The 17486-nt window shown below is 35.5% G+C and overlaps 1 protein-coding gene across 5 annotated transcripts in view; it reads left to right on the top strand.

Moving 5' to 3' along the window:
• UTRN (utrophin) overlaps window positions 1-17486 on the top strand; it is a 580690-nt gene that overhangs the window by 479747 nt on the left and 83457 nt on the right. For all 5 annotated transcript variants that reach the window (XM_064360600.1, XM_064360601.1, XM_064360599.1 and 2 more), the window contains 3 exons: window positions 1726-1872; window positions 4895-4973; window positions 8427-8487. In XM_064360600.1, coding sequence (XP_064216670.1) covers window positions 1726-1872; window positions 4895-4973; window positions 8427-8487 — 287 coding nt within the window. The remainder of the gene's footprint in view (window positions 1-1725; window positions 1873-4894; window positions 4974-8426; window positions 8488-17486) is intronic.

The following is a 17486-nucleotide window of genomic DNA, read 5'->3' as shown; positions in this document are numbered from 1 at the left end:
ATGACTTTGTACACTTCTCTTCTTCTACCCTGTCTTAGAAATGTTGGTAGCTGCAGGGTTCAGGTGATATTTCTTACTTTATACATGCTGATTTCAAACTTCCAGCTTTCATAGTTCTCACGCTGACTCAAGTCTCTTAAAGAGCCTCCCCACTTAAAGTGGAGAGGCCAGGTGCGGTGGCTCACGCTTATAATCCCAGCACTTTGGGAGGCCGAGGCAGGTGGATCACAAGGGCAAGAGATCAAGACCATATTGGTCAACATGGTGAAACCCCGTCTCTACTAAAAATACCAAAAAAATTAGCTGGGCATGGTAGCGCATGCCTGTAGTCCCAGCTATTCAGGAGGCTGAGGCAGGAGAATTGCTTGAACCCAGGAGGCGGAGGTTGCGGTGAGCCGAGATCGCGCCATTGCACTCCAGCCTGGGTAACAAGAGGGAAACTCCGTCTCAAAAAAAGAAAACAAAGAGTGGAGAATGTAGAAATGATGAAACCTGAGGGCCAATGCTAATGGGATGTTTACAACACCTGCTAATTCTAAGCTAAGTTTGGTACATTATTAACTATAATTTTGTGGCTAATTTAAACTTTTCTTTTAGTATCCCAGTTCTGTTCTGCATTCTGTGTTAACTTAATATTGCTCAAATATCATTTTTGTGGGCCTTTCTCAATAGAAATTAATTTTCTCTCTCTTGGATTGCAAATCCTGTGCTAAATAGTGAGGGTCTATTCCCAAGCAGCTTCCATTTTTTGTTGGGGACATCAAGAATATGGATGCTCATAATGACAACTTCTAAGTGCTCTTAGTACGTTGTTTTAATGACTCTAGACCTTGCTCAGAGGTGGCATTTGTCAATTGGCATTTGTCAATTCTAAGACTCATTTTCCTCTTTTCCTATAGACTCCACTCTTCCTGCCCCAGGCCTAACCACAGACAATGTTTATAAATGATTTTAACAGGGACAGACCTTACTTCTTGAGTCTGTATTAGGCATTGGTTTCATGGTTAGGAAAGTTGTTTTTACTGGCCACTTTCTAATTTAATTTTAAGTGGAAACATGTTTAAATCAAGTTGTTGCATTTAGTGAAAAAATATTAAAGTTCTATGTTAATGAAACAGAATAAAAAGAAAATATGAATACAAACTAAATATAGAATCAACATTAGATATCAGTAAAATGGAAAATAATGACAAACGTCTTCCAGAGTAAACTGCACGTAATAAAAAGTATGAAAGGAAATACAGAATCATTTAAATGAGTTTGAATTAGAATTTTTCTCTTCACACATTTATATTCTTTGGGTTATAAACAGTGACTTTTTAATTCTTCATCCAAGTTACTGAAAACCTGAATTATGTTATCTGCTGTTGAGTGGGCAGCTGTAGTTGATGTCCTCTCGACTGGCCTTGCCATTTATTTGAAGTACAGTTCCAGGACACCTGCATATGCCAAAAATCATGCCTACTCAAGTCCACATTTCCCCCTGGAACCTGCATATATGGAAAGTCAGCTCTCCATGTAGACGTGGGTTTCACATCCTGCAAATACTATATTTTCCATATGTTTGGTTGAAAAATATCTGTGTATAAGTGGACCCATGCAGTTTGGTTGAGAAAAATGTGTGCATACGTGGACCCATGCAGTTCAAACCCAAGTTATTCAAGGGTCAACTGTATTAGCTTTTGTAATATTTTTTTCCAATAATATATTTTTTGGCTCTTCTAGGCATTTAGAGAAGAAATTGCACCCATCAACTTAAAAGTTAAAACAGTGAATGATTTATCCAGTCAGCTGTCACCACTTGACTTGCATCCCTCTCTAAAGATGTCTCGCCAGCTAGATGACCTTAATATGCGATGGAAACTTTTACAGGTATCAGCTTATTCCCCTTTGTAATGCAGGCTTACACCTTGGGTGGCCTTTAAACCCTATCTCACTATTCCACCACTCTTCTCATTTTCTCTTTCTTTCTTGATGGTATTTGATAATGAATTTGGCATGTGATGATATCAGGTATTTGTCTTTCAGTATCTTGAACCTAAATGCCTCATTTATTTACAGAGTTTAATTTAATTTTTTGATGTACTATTCATATGATATTTGTAGAAAATTGCAAAAGGTTAAATAAAGCACAGTAATTGAAACCTGTGGTAGGTCATAGAAACATTTTTCACATAGTGGCTCATAAAGGAGTCATTTTTCTTACTTTCATCATGTATTTTTTTTTGTTTGATTCATTTTGAAAAGCTAAGGAAGTCTCTATTGTTTTTCTTCTAACTGGTTTCTGTTTAAATGTCTTCCTTATTTTTTCCAGATGGCACATTTATACCAGTGGTGTTTACCTTTACTTCTTAGATTTTAGCTAATGCAGTTGGTTTAATGACTCTAGACCTTATTTAAATATGCAATTTTGATGTAGTGCATAAAAACATTTGACAGATACAATATTTTATCATATAATAGATTTGCTGAATTAATTCAAATATCAAAACACTCAATGGTTCATATTTTCTTATTGAAATTGAAGAAGAAATTAGTGTATAATATTTTACTATCTTCAGTCTTTGCAAACAGTGTTAATAATGTAGGATTAGTAAAGCAAAATCTGTTAAATTTATATGTGTTATCTAGTTTGTGAAACACAGAAGTATTTGAACTTTATTCTTTTTTTTATTCTTCTCTGTTTCTCTGATTCATTATCTTCCTGTGATGATTCTTATGGTCCATCTTGATTTACTTCCCATTCTGTTTCTGTTATCACTACTTCTAAAGATTAGCAGTTGGGGAATATGCTATACTTGACAGAAGATATGTATTCTGTCATCCTTATCTATGATGCTGGTAACCTCTAGAGCTCAGATGTTAGTTGCTGGTTGGACAAGAAGAGAAAAATCTATGCTGGTAGGCTACACTGTTGAGTTGCAGGGATAATATTTTCTTTACTCATAAAGTGTGGCATTTGAATGCTTTTTGGCCTTAATGAACGATGTGCATACTAATGCAATTTAAATGGCTAACCAGGAGGAACGAGTGCTGACTAGGGAACCAGACATACACAGTTTCGTTTAAGGACAGCTGCAGATGAGATTGTCCTTCTAAGTGGAACAATGATGAGCATTACATAGACCAAGACTAGAAAAAGGAAATGGAAATGTCAGTGGGCTGCATGCAGTTGTTATTGATTTGCATTTAGTTTCTCAGTTTAGTAACCCTTTACATTTTTATAATGCAGAGAGCTAACTACAGAACGTGTATTTTTAAAAAGCTGGGCATGGTAGCTCATGCCTGTAATCCCAACATTTTGTGAGGCTGAGGTGAGAGAGTCACTTGAGACCAACCTGGACAGCATAGGAAGAGCCTGTCTCTACAAAATAAAAATTTTAAAAATTAGCTGGGTGTGGTGTGTGCACCTGTAGTCTTAGCTACTTGGGAGACTGAGGTAGGAGGATTGCTTGAGGCTAGGAGTTTGAGGTTATACCAAGCTATGTTTGTGCCACTGCACTCCAGCCTGAGCAACAGTGAGACTCTGTCTCTAAAAATAAAAGTAAAACAAAGATGTGCATAAAAGAGGTAGAGAGTATCCAGTCTGGGCAGCATAGTGAGACCTTCTCTCTACAAAATAAAAAAAATTGACCAGGTATGATTGCACATGCATGTAGTCCCAGCTACTTGGGAGGCTAAGGTGGGAGAATTACTTGAGCCCAGGATGTCAAGGCTGCCATGATCCATAATCATGTCTAAACTCCAGCCTAGGCAACACAGTGAGAGTTTGTCTCTACAAACAAAACCAAATCGAACCAAAAATGTGTATAAAAAATATGAAGAGTACATTAATATGCCTGTACAAACTTAAATATATATCTCAACCCCAAGTAGAGATGATCAGATACAAATTTGCAAGAAAATAAGATGTTGCATAGTCACATGTCTTTTCACTCTCTGTTTAGCTTCTATCACCTCACTCATTCTTTCCCTATAACTATCCACCATCTATGTACTGTTTCCTTCTAACTATCTACTATCTATGTACTGTTTATTTCTGTCTCTCTCTCTACATATATATATATATATATATATATATATATATATAAAATATACGTGTTATGGGGAGCAAATGGAAAAGAAGCCTAGGAAACTAGTTTGGTAGATAATAGATTTTATATATATATATATAATTTAATTATTTTAATTATATAATATATTTATATAACAAAATAAATTATATATATTGTATATATAATTTATATATATATATATAAATGTGTGTGTGTGTGTGTGTGTGTGTGTATATATATATATATAATCTATCTATTATCTACCAATCTAGTTTCTGAGGCGTCTTTTTCATTTGCTCCCCATAACACTTTTTACCATCTTCCTTACGAAAGAGAGATGAGTGGTCACTGATCCTATGAGCACGTCTTGACTTCAGAGGCTTTAGAGACAATGGACTACCTTAGAGGCAGAGTCACAGTTAGGCACAGATTCTGGCACTGTATGACCAGAATATGAACAGGAGTGTTGCCACTCACTAGCTTTATGTCCTTGGGTACCTCTTTGTGTTTTAGTTTCTTAATCTGTAAAATGATGATACAAATAACCCTTACAGTTATTGTGAAGATTAAAGCGTTAATTTCTATAAATTGTTTAGAAGAGTGCCTGGCACTATTTACTCTTATTTGAGGCCAGAAGAAGTCCTTTTTTATTTATTTATTTATTTATTTATTTATTTATTTATTACCATTACTCTGCTACCAGAAATAGAGAAGGGGTCTGTATAGACAAGCATATCCTGGGCAATAGCTTCATTTATTATAGTCTTTAAACCAAAGATATTATTAAAGTCGTTTCAGAATCAGATTATTTCCTCTGTCTTGCATGTGTGTGTGCACAGGTTTCTGTGGACGATCGCCTTAAACAGCTTCAGGAAGCTCACAGAGATTTTGGACCCTCCTCTCAGCATTTTCTCTCTAGTAAGTAGTAATAAACTGGACTGGTTGCATTAATGGAATGAATTAGCATTTTCTTTCACTTTAATTCAAGAAGCTGTATTCCTTGCTGTAAACATATTTGTTTAGATAGATGCATATAAGGAGGTATTAACATCAATGAAAATATTACTTATTGGTTATTATTTGTAATAATGTAATGACAAGTGAGAAGTCTTCAAAGTAAAACAGAAATGAATTCATCTTTAGCTATGGCTTTTCATTGGACTGTCTGTTAGGAGAGCTAACATAATATCATATCGTCATTGCTTTTTCATAGTCAAAGATTATGAACTTTTTCATAATACAAAAATCAGTTTTTTATTTAAAGTTTTAAATTAAATTTTCTCTTTAAAAAGTGCTTATTAGTTTAAAACACACCTGCACCTTAAAAAAAAAAGTCACTCTTCATAAATCTTTAAGTGGGAAGATTTTGATTTATTAGGCTCACTGCAATTATATGTAGCTTTTCTTCTAGTCTAGTATTGCAAATTTAGCCAAACCACCTATGTAGAGTTTTATGTAATATTTTTCTCCTGGAATTTTTAAATTTATGGACCATTCTTGAGATCTTGAATAACCAATTCGAGTTCCTACTTTATTTATCATTCACTGCTGAGGATACTAAAGAATGCAGGATTTATAGTCAACCAGATTGAGTTTAAACATTCATTCTGCCATTTACCAGACCTGTGAATTTCTGAAGGTTGATTTCTTTGTCTTAAAATATCATATTACCTATTTCTTCTGATTGCTTTGAGAAGTCAATGACAAGCCATATCCAGTTACACAAAGCACCTAGCACAGTTCTTGACACAAATGCTTTAAGTAAATATTAATTTCTTTCCTTTCAATTCCTTTGGCAAATATATGTAAGAAAGCAATTTGTTTAGTTTAATTCAATTTAAGTAAACTTTAAAATCAATTTAAACTTTAAACTTAGGGCAAAGCTTATTTCTCAATTATGATTTTTTTTTTTTTGGAACTACAACCATAGAGACAACTGAATAATACTGTATCTTCTAACTAAATTGATTACATTTATATTTCCTCTTAATCTTTTTGTCACTATTGATAAACTTCTTTACCTCAGTTAAAGGATGGGCTTTTCTTTTACAATTTCAAGAATCCTAATCAGTCATTTTCTGCCCCTTCCTTCTCTATACCTCTCTACCTCTCACCCTCCTCACTGCCCCCACCCCTTTTTCTGTTTCACAAACCTGAGACCTTAGGTAGTCAATCTTTCTGTGGTGTATAGGCCTTCCCGGAATATACTATATACCTGGATGCCAAGACACGTTTTTGTTATTGTTTGTTTTTTGTTTGTTTATTTGTTTTGTTTGGAGACGGAGTCTTTCTTTGTTGCCAAGGCTGGAGTGCAGTGGTGCAATTTTGGCTCACTGCAACCTCCGCCTCCCAGGTTGAAGCAATTCTCCTGCCTCAACCTCCTGAGTAGCTGGGATTACAGGTGCACACTACCACACTCAGCTAATTTTTGTGTTTTTAGTAGAGACAGGGTTTCACCATGTTGGTCAGGCTGGTCTCAAACTCCTGACCTCGTGATCCACCCATCTCGGCTTCCCAAAGTGCTGGGATTACAGGCGTGAGCCACCACACTCAACCGCCAGGGCACATATTTAATGCCCGGATACCATCAATGTTGGTGAAGCAAATAGGTTTTCCGTATACTTATTAGATATTAAGTATTCCAGATTTCTAAATCTCAGTTTTACAAAATGCAAAGCTATGTACCAAGAACAAATGAAAGAGGAGTTTACAAAGTAATTGAGAACTGTCTGTACCGTTCTAAGTATCAGTTATCTTTAGTATTAATGAAAGGCTACACTTTGACCTAGCAATCACTCTCATAGTAGAAAGCAAGCGCATATTCTTTTGGAAGTGAAATATGGTGAAATTTATACACATTTTGTGAAAGTCAAATACATATCCTTATATTGTCTAACACTGACAGTCCAAAGAGGTGGAAGTTACTCAAATCAAACCAATTATTAAAATGAGCAGAGAAGTGTAGACAAAGTCCCAATTAATAAATTTAATAATTGTTATCCTTTGCTACTTGGAATCTTGGCTTTATTATATTTCTTGGACTTTAGCCATGGTTATAAAAGAAGCCTGTTTAGTTAGGCGCAAAATAAAAACTGACCTATTAGCCCGGTGCCAACACTGAAATGAGGTTGGCTCTAATGAGAAATGTAACCTACCTACTTCCTCATTTTCATCCCTTCTTTATGTTCCATGGGCATAAATGGAGAAAGGAGTGCTTGCCTTTTATAAAGAGAGGAAGAATTGTTGAGTAGAAAAATTGCTCAACTAGCGTTCAGAAATTCTGAGATCGCATCTGAGCTCTGTCATTTATTTACTGGGTATCACTCTTTCGGCAAGTTATTTTATCTCTACACATTTAGTTCCTTATCTATCAAATGGAACTTTAATGTGTATCTTGCTGCTTCCTTGCCAGAAAGATATATTTGAAAATGCTTGGCAAAGTTTAGAATGCTGAACAGTTGTAAAATATTAATGTGACATGAAATTGGGAAAAGAAGTATTGGTGACAACTGGCTACATGAGGATCTGATAATATTTGCAAATTATGAAAATTCGAAGTATTATTTGAATTTTTGTATTACTTTGCTCAGCAAAATTCCTTAATGGCACTAGATTCACATATACTATTCTTCTTAAATAAGTCATAAAATAATTGGTTAATGTAGAAATAATATATTTTTAGTAAGAAGTAACTAGAATTGTAAAAAAAATAAAAAAGTACCTCAATTAAAAAAACCCATAAAATCTCAATCATAGTAATGTCTAGTGCAAAACTAGGAGACTGAGCTCTCTGTGTGTTTCAGATGAAAATAAGAAACTGGGATTTTTATGCCTACATGATTGCCTTGGTTCCTCACAACTTTTGGCCTATTTTTAAATTTTCTCTTGTTAAATTTTATAGAATTGAATTTGTTTAAATGCCATCTGTACTCAATAGCTACTCCTGTGACTATGATTAGTCATCTGGAAAATTCAGTCTTGAAAAAATCTAATTTTTAATCTGGATATACCAGGTAAAATTAATTTTGGTTGTAGCTTTATCAAAAATATATATGGAGTAGTTTCCAGATGGCACCAAGTTTTAAATTGTAGTGTTTATAAACAACATCTTTTGAAAGTTTAAAAGTATTTTTATCAACAGGTTAAGTTGGTTGGCATTAGACCTTGAACCGATATTGTTTCTTGTTTTACTTCAAATGAATCCTTAAAGCCATTTTTTTGTTTGGCCCAGTGGATCTCATAATTATAGGAATCCAGCTCAGGAACCAGAGCAGTTCTTTGAATTTGCTATAAAACGTTCAGTTGTTTTGCATTAAGGTGTAAGGCTTTTTGGTTTTCAACGTTTCCAGTAATCTCCCTTTGTTTCCTCAGCATCAGTCCAGCTGCCGTGGCAAAGATCCATCTCACATAATAAAGTGCCCTATTACATCAAGTAAGTTGATTTTAATTCTCCTTTATGATACCAAGAAAATTGTGTTTTATTGATAACTTAAGAGGCTTCTCCCCCTATAACTTTTAAAAATAGAATTTAATTCTATTATCTGAAGGAAATTATGATATATTTAATATTAAAAAGAAACTAATTTTAAAATGAAAATTTTATTTTTCATTTGTCAGGTTAGGGATATAGATGTGTTTAGCTGATATATTTTAAAATACTCCAGCCTGGGCAACAGAGCAAGATCCAGTCTCTAAAAAACAAAAAATAAAAAAATGGAAACAATGGCAGAATTTCAAAATACTCTTTACATAATGATATTTTTCAAACCATACCAATTCTTTTTTTTTTTTTCTGAGATGCAGTCTAGCTCTTTGTCACCCAGGCTGGAGTGCAGTGGTGCAATCTGGGCTCACTGCAACCTCCGCCTCCCCGGTTCAAGCGATTCTCCTGCCTCAGCCAACTAAGTAGCTGGGATTACAGGTGCGCGCCACCACACCCAGCTAATTTTTGTATTTTTAGTAGAGACAGGGTTTCACTGTGTTGGCCAGGCTGGTCTCAAACTCCTGATCTTGTGATCTGCCACCTCAGCCTCCCAAAGTGCTGGGATTACAAGCGTGAGCCACCGCACGCTGGCCAAACTGTCCCAATTCTAAACCGTTTTTCTTCCTCCAAGAAAATCCATATGAAAATGTCTTGTATTCTTCTCATTTTATTCCACCAATAAGAAATAATGATTTATCATAAAAAAGTTAAATATTGTCAAGTTTGTCTTATAGAAATTATCCACATTGTTAGTATAGGCTCACTGTTCTTTGATTTTGTTGTCCAGTTAGTTTCTCTTTCCTGCATACTGTTTCTTCTTCTTATATGACATTTTATAAGATTTTTATAATTTACACAGGGTCTTAGTAGGCCTTGATCCTTGGCTTAGACTGTATAATCATAGAACATAATGATAAAATACTACTTCTACAGTCCCTTGGAGTGTAACTTAGTAAATATATTAGTTTACTATGTGCTCTAGTGATGAGTCACAGTTGACTCTATTTTATGTGTTAGATGAACAGCATCATAATCATGACAACACTTATTGTCAGGAAACAGCTCTGTCTCAGGTTAGCTGTGTGACCTCAGGTAAGTCAGGTAAATATCTCTGGGCCAAGTTTCCTTTATATCATTTCTAACATGGGGTGTGGTATCTCCGAAATCTATGCAAATGCTCATAATCTGCTCTTCCAATATACTTCCTGAAAATGTTGTGTGAAGTCAATGTTAGTGAAATAGTCTTTTCTTGTAATTTTTTACTACAGTCTGAGATGTATTCTCAGAGGGAAAACCAGGTTTACATAATATATAGTAAGCATTATATGTTACATTGTCTTATGGAAGTTTAATAATGTATAATGCACTGAGTTGTGAACTGAGTTGAGAACAAGGTATTAAAGCAATTGATTGGTGTCAAATTTGCACAAGTAAGAATGGAAAGAGGTCAGACACTGGGTAAGTTAGCATGTCTCTAGTGAAAGAAGGTGTGATTATCTAACTGAAAACATTTAAAACTCTTTACATTTTTATTGTACACTATAACAATAATAATAGTAATAGTATTAGAAAACTTAAATTCACTTGGGTGAATATTGACTTGAATTTAATATTACAAACTTAAATATAAATCTGATATACTGTGGTAGGCAAAATAATGACTGCCCCCAACCCCCAAAAGATGAACCTGTGAAAATGTTAGGCTATATAGCAAAGGAGAATTAAGGTCACAAATGGAATTAAGGTTGCAAATCAGCCCACCTTAAATTAGGGAGATTATTTTGGATTATCCTGATGGACTCAATGTAATCCCAGAGCCCTTCAAAAGTGACAGAGGAGACAAAGCGAGATTTGAGGATGCTAGCTACCAGCTTGGAAGGTATAGGTAGCGGACATGATCCTGGAATGCAGGCAGCTTCTAGAAGCTGGAAAAGGAAGGAAATGCGATTGTCTCTTAGAACCTCCAGAGAAGGAACATAGCCCTTCCAATTTTCATTTTATTGCAGAGATTTTTTGTAGCAGCAGTAGAAAATTAATGCATGTACTATACAAAAATCAAGAAGTTCATGCAAATTAATTGAAATAATTTACTGAATTGACTTAGAATCCTTCATCATCTGATTTTTTTTAAATGCGAACTGGATCTAGTTTTGGGGTTTTACTAAATAAAGAAAATATTAAATCTCTTGCTTTGTGTTTATATCATGATTATCTGTTTGGTTTGGCACTTTTAAAGTCCATCCTTAATTTTAGCTGTTTTTTAAAAATGAATTTCTGTATGTTCAGATTAATTATATATGACTGGGAATTAAATTCTCTATTTCAAAATGTTTATAAATTTGGAAGGATCTGATAGGACTGTATTCTTGTTCTTATGCGGCAGAGTTCTTACGGTGCTGATTGGTAGAGTGGAAGTTAGTTTTACCTGATTTCCCATTGGCTAGAGCACTATTACCAGTGCTGGAAAATAGATATAATACAATGATGGCGGGTATTTAAAATAATAACGTTTAGGACTGCAGCATTCTAAAAAATCTCCATCACCAGTAAAAGATTGGATTGTTTAAAATATATGTAGCATTAGTGTTAAATGTCTTTTAAGTCTTCCAGATTTTTAGGAATGTGCCTGTTTCTGTAGAGCAGATTCTCCTGTTTTCACAAAACTTGTTTAACCAGAATCTTTCATTGCGTAATTTAACAGTTTATTTCCTCGTGAGGAAGGAACATCAAATTCTCAAGGTAGAGTTATAAAAGCCAGGATTTATGTGTGAAGAATTGTTATGAAAATAAAATTTAATTCCCATATGAATAACCAAGCAAATGATTAATGAAAAAGCTTTTAATATACACTTCCCTTTGCATGGCTTCAAAAGTAGAAGAAAAATGTTTAAAACAAATTTTGCATGATTGTCATACAATGAGAATTTCCTGGGACATATTATACAGCCAACAAAAAATAATATTCAGTTAGAAATATTCAGTGTTTTCCGTGTTTAAGTAGATCATCTATGTATTCACTGTTAGAATATGGCCAGAAAGTTGAAAGGAGACTAGGAAGGACAAATTTTTTTATGTCATATAGATCAGTTAAAACCTACTTTGATGGTTTCCCACTATATCTCTGTCTCTCTAGATAATTCCTTATTAATATTTTGAAGTGCACTGTGGTGGCTCCATGACTCATGTGTTCGTGGAAAATGACAGAATATAAATCTGAACTGAAAGAGTCGATATAATATAAATCCCTCTATTTGTTAATATCTTAAAACTAACATTTGAAAATTTTATTTGCTCCCTCTAAGGCAGACTTTCTGAAATTGATCTAGTTGTTTCTTTTTTCCCAGTATAGTGCAATGAGAGCTCATTATATTCAGAGCTTAAGAACATTTAAAATGGGGCTGGGTGCAGTGGCTCACGCTTGTAAACCTAACGCGTGGGAGGCTGAGGCAGGTGGATTACTTGACCCCAGGAGTTGGAGACCAGCCTGAGCAACATAGCAAAACCCCATTTCTACAAAAAATTAGCTGAGCATGGTAACATGTGCCTATAATCCCAGCTACTCAGGAGGCTGAGGTGGGAGGATCACTTGAGCCTAGGCGGTTGAGACGGCAGTGAGTTGTAATCACACCACTGCACCACAATCTCAGCAACAGAGTGAAACTCTGTCTCCAAAAAAAAAAAAAAAAAGAAAGAAAGAAAAAGGAAAAAAAATTAAAATGGTTCTTGCTGCCTTCACAATATACAAAAATCTGCCATAAAGCCAGTTCTCACTCATTGTAAATTTTTGGTTAAGCACAAGTTGTTCATTTCCTCAGCTAAAAGTTAATTTCCAGGGAATTTGAGGGATAAGAGGAATGAAAGCTTTGGGTTGGGTTGAACTTTCTTAATGTGTCACATTAATCGTGTAAAATTCACTACTTCTCAGTTTGCTCCAGAAATTATAACATATAATAATAATAAATAGTTGCTGTGGGAAATAATAACGATCATTGTAATAAATTGCATTTTTGAACAGTCATTTGCCAGGTGCTGTGCTGAATCTTGTCCATAGATGATCTCTTTTAATTCTCTCATTAGCTGAGTAAAGTATAGGTACTATAATTATCCCCATTTACAGATAAGGCTTAATGAATGATCGATAAGTACATTAAAAGTAATTAATAAGCACACTTACAGCTTGCTTGAGATTACACAGCCAGTAAATAGAAGAGCTAGTGTTTGAACCCAGGGATTGTCTCCAGCTCCTGAACTCCTGATCACTATGCAGTGCTGTGTCCTGCCCCCAGTATTAGTTGAGTCAGAGGATGGAAGTTTTTAGTCCCATGGAAACTTTGAGTAGGATGAAGGATTATATTTAGGAAGGAGGATAGTAGTGGAGAAAGTGTGAGCAAACATCCTTCCTTTCCTACCATAGACTGGTTACCATTTACTATGCACCTCCTGTGTGCCAGCAACTGAGCCCAGCTGTCCAGGGTCAAAGCCCATGCTTTTTCCACTTCTCCACACTGCCTTTGTCTAGGCTTTTCCATAGGCTGATTTCTACAGGACATTCTATTTTCTAGATGTTTAAAGCAGTTTCACACTATGGTCTGGTAATGGACAAAGGTGCTTTTTCATAGACAGGAAGATGTCATTCCCACGGTCTTTGCCAGTTGGACTTTGAGAGGAGTTCTGAGATGGGAAAACATACTAGTTGGCCTTCCTCTATCTTTCCCCATTCACATGGTCCGAATATTTCTGTCAGTGGGTAGATTTAAGTTTCTGTGAGTAAGATGGCCAAAATGGCTGGCTTATAAGTCCTAAGGGACTTAAAACACAGATGGCCCTCTATGCATTCGGCCTGTTGCTAAGTCACAGTATTTAACAGAATTTAGTAAGGTGTAGTTAGGAAATATGGTTTTCCTTTTTCCTTATGAGATCTTCTCTAAAACCTGAGTGGTTGACTTTTCAGTAAGCCTTTAGTTTTGCTACAAGATAACTATTTTGCTCTTGTGACAAGGTGTCACTATCACAATTTAACAATTCTATAGCTCTGTTTTTCCCACTGGAGTCTGAAGTGCAGATGTTAATTCCTCATAGAACCCTAAATACATGTACAATCACACAACTTTCATTATGAACATGTTAGTAACCTCTATATACCATATGTACATACCGTGAATGTCACATTCTCTAAAACCAACATTCCTCAATATTGCAATAAATTAACCAGCATAAACTTGTCTGTATCTATAAAATTCACTTACATTTCTTTCCCTTGTTCTAACTCCCCCTTTGAGAGGATCCAAATCAAGATTATCTTCAATTTATTACATCCCTTATTATACATTTATTTTCTATTCTTATGTCCATTATTGATAATCTAATCCTGCAAAGCTCTTTTAGACACACTCTCATTTCCCAAGGCCACCCTCTACCTGCCCTAATCCTTCAGTAACTGCAAAGAAATGAAGTTTGAAATAGTTGTAAAATCTTGGGGAGCATGTGGTTGATCTTTATCGCAGTCATACAGTTAGTTTATTTGCATAGATTCTATATACTTGTCTTGGCAGAACTGCACATCCCGTGTAGAGGAGAGAATTAGTGCGTATTTTTTTAGAGGAATTGTGGACCAGCTTAGGTAACACAGGAGAAATAGTCCTTCCCTAAATAAGGGCAGAGAGAAGTATCAGGAAGGCAATCTCCAAATGCTCAGCCTAACAGGAAGATGAAAGCTGACAAAATATGTATAACGGTAACAATGAAGAAGTAACATAAAGCATTTTATCATTAAAGGTGATAGAAAACTTGTCCCAGAACAGAATAAACCCATAAGAAAGGTATAATCAACAATGAAAAATAAACATAGCTCTCTCCAGAAGGGTCCCTACAGCAGTCTTTATTTCTCCCTTCCCTCTTTCATGAAGATGAGGGACAGTATCTTTTTGGTTCCAGTTTTAAAATGAAGAACTCTTGGACCACACTTTGAATCTCTTTCCAGAAGTGGAGCTTGTGGTTTTGGTTTTAATGATAAAGAAATAAAGGGAATAGAAGCGTAAGAAAAATATACTGGAGAGTCTGTTTTTCTAATAGTGTGTGACTCTGCTTTTATTGAAAATAAATATTTAAAACTCACTGGGCCAACTCTGCTGATGGGTAGGTAAGAATGAGATTGCTTTATGAAAGAATGTAAGTACCTCAAGATCACTAAACTCCTGGGCTTGGAGAGGCTTCAGATAAATGAATGTAAGCATACCTTGGCTAATTAAAAAATCTGAACGGCATAGAGCCTGCCCTGCAGCAATCAGCAAACAATCACTGGAAAGAAATCTTATGTATTACTGGTGTCCTGGTTAATTGAGGTAATTCAGGTAGAATTGGCATTGTCTTTGAGACATTAGGTAGTTCAGGACTTAAAATATCACCTCTACTGCCATTCATGTACATATTGCTGGGGCTATGGAGTAGTATTTTGGCTTGGAATCTTCTAGATTACCCAATTCTATTGCATTATAATGGCATCATCAGCCTTACTGGACAATTTGATTTTTAGGGTAAGGGATGCAGTTAGTAAAGTTCTACCATACAATATAGGAAGGATCACTGTGGGGCCATTAAGAGAGGAAAAAAGATATCTGTACTTTATAATGATTAAACTTTTAAAATTGCCATTGCAATTAGCAAAAGCACAGAAGTAATAATGTTTAAAATTGTAAAATAAATAGAAATGTGCTGATTATAAAGTAAAATAATACAGTAAAAGATTTTATATAGCCATATAGAAAAAATTAGAAGTAATTAATCCCTGCTTTTAAAAATACATAAATGAAAGAGAGAAAGTAGCATTTAAAAAAAAAAGAAAAGCTAAAAGCTACAAATCCAACTTTTAAAATCAAACTGAAAGGATGCAATGATCTATTCAACTGTGGTGGGAACATAATCCTGGTGTTAACACCTTCAGATGGGGGCATACAAGGCTCCCCAGGACCAGTGCAACAACGGATGGCCTATAGGAATTTGACTGATGGTCTGAATCTCCCCCAGTCAGGGTTGGGTAGGAGGTGGGTTCCCTGTGAATTCTAGGCTCATGTAGAAATATTATCAAGCTCATGGCTACCCTGGCTTTACTGCGTATGTGCATGTTTATATTTCCAGACAATCTTCTAGTACCCTCAAGACAGTTGTCACCTGTCCCTCCCCCTCACGCCTAGGCACATCAGTTTGGATCATTTATTCTACTACTTTATTCAAAAACAAATACAAATAAACCTTATCTTATTGTTTTGTAACACATGTTCTATTAGTCATACCTGCAACATTGAGATTTTGTATTTTGAGGTGTATGGTATGGTTGCCTATTTTTATACAGTCCTTTACATGTTTGAATCCTTAAATCTACTCCTGAGTGTGAAATTATTTTAAGTGTGTGCATTTTTTTTTTTTAAGAGACAGGATCTCACTCTGTTGCCCAGGCTGGGGTGCAGTGGTGCAACCATGGCTCGCTGCAGTCTTGTACTCCTGGGCTCAAGCGATCCCCCTGCCTTAGCCTCCTGAGTAGCTGGGAGCTAATTTTTTTTTTTTTTTTTTTGAGATGAAGTCTTGCTATGTTGCCCAGGCTGATCTCACACTGCTGACCTCAAGCAGTACTCCTGCTTAGACCTCCCAAAATGCTGGGATTACAGGCATGAGCCACTGTGCCCACCCTAAATGCATTTTAAAGTCAAATCCTACAGAATTATTCATTACTTACAATGTAATCTTCCTACCTCCTGTCTTCTTTATTATGAGATACTAATGGCATTTTTTAAGGAAGACTCCAAACTTTTATAGTACCTGTTTTGAAATGGGATCATAGATCTTATTTGAATTTTGAACAGAATGGTTTTTTTTCCTTAAAATCCTGACATCCAAACTTCTTAATTTTTTCTTAAATTAACTCTTTGTTTCTAAAAGTATATCTTTGGATTTCCTGACTTTAAAAGCTTAGAGGACAGTCGAGAGTATTTATGAGTGGATGAAGAAGTTGAATATAACCTGAGGAATATATAAACTACTCCTTACCTAACTTTATCACCCACTACCTTCATCCTCCGCAGGGGCTTTTCACAAGCGTATACACACACACACACACTTGCACAGAGTGAGAATCAGTGTTACTGATGTGGGCACTCCACATTCTTCCTATATTCAAGTCTTGGCTGAAACAAGGATTATAGATATTATAAATTCCAAAGTAAGTATACCACGTCTTAGATCTTTAAGAAGGTATTTCTCAAATAAATAATGTCATATCAGATTGCCAGCATTTGTTTTCACTCCTCATACTTTAGACAGCTGAATGCAAAATTGATTAGTTGGGAGCTCATGCTTGATTACTATATATATGTAACTGTTATATGCAAACATAAAGTAGATGTTAGCAGAACCTATATTTTGCCTGTGTTAGCTTCCTTTTCAGGAGACTTATGGTTTTCTCATAGCACCTCCCACCTCTAACGCACTATATAACTTACTTACAATGTTTCTCATCTCTTCTTTTATTTTTCCCCATCCTGAGGCGTGGCCACTCCACTTGGCACCATGGAGTTCATTGCTAATGTTTATAGGACCAGTTTGGGTGCAGGAGATAAGTTGGAAGCCAAATAGAAGTGGGTTGAGTGGTGACTGGGACACGAGGAAATAGATGTGGTACACTACTCATTTGTGAATTTTGTCTGTGAAAAAGAGAAAAAAGGTGATAACTAGCAGAAAATATAGATCCAATGTAGGGTTTATGTGTGGGGGGTGTGTGTGTGCACGTGCACACATGTGTGTAAGGATGGCAAGTCTGTAAGCATTTTCTACAGAGGATAGTCTTCTTGAGAGAGGGGGTAACTGTGCAGCACAATACATTTTTAAGAAATTATTGGGAAGAATTGGCCTTTGATAAGAAGGACACAATTTCTCTGTTAAAGGGGAGAGAGGTTGAC

Source organism: Aotus nancymaae, unplaced genomic scaffold, assembly GCF_030222135.1.
Source record: "Aotus nancymaae isolate 86718 unplaced genomic scaffold, 86718_ANA_hifiasm-v0.15.2.pri h1tg000040l, whole genome shotgun sequence".
Lineage (NCBI taxonomy): Eukaryota > Metazoa > Chordata > Mammalia > Primates > Aotidae > Aotus > Aotus nancymaae.
The sequence above is the reverse complement of the archived record's forward strand: the minus strand, read 5'-3'. Positions and strand labels throughout refer to the sequence as shown.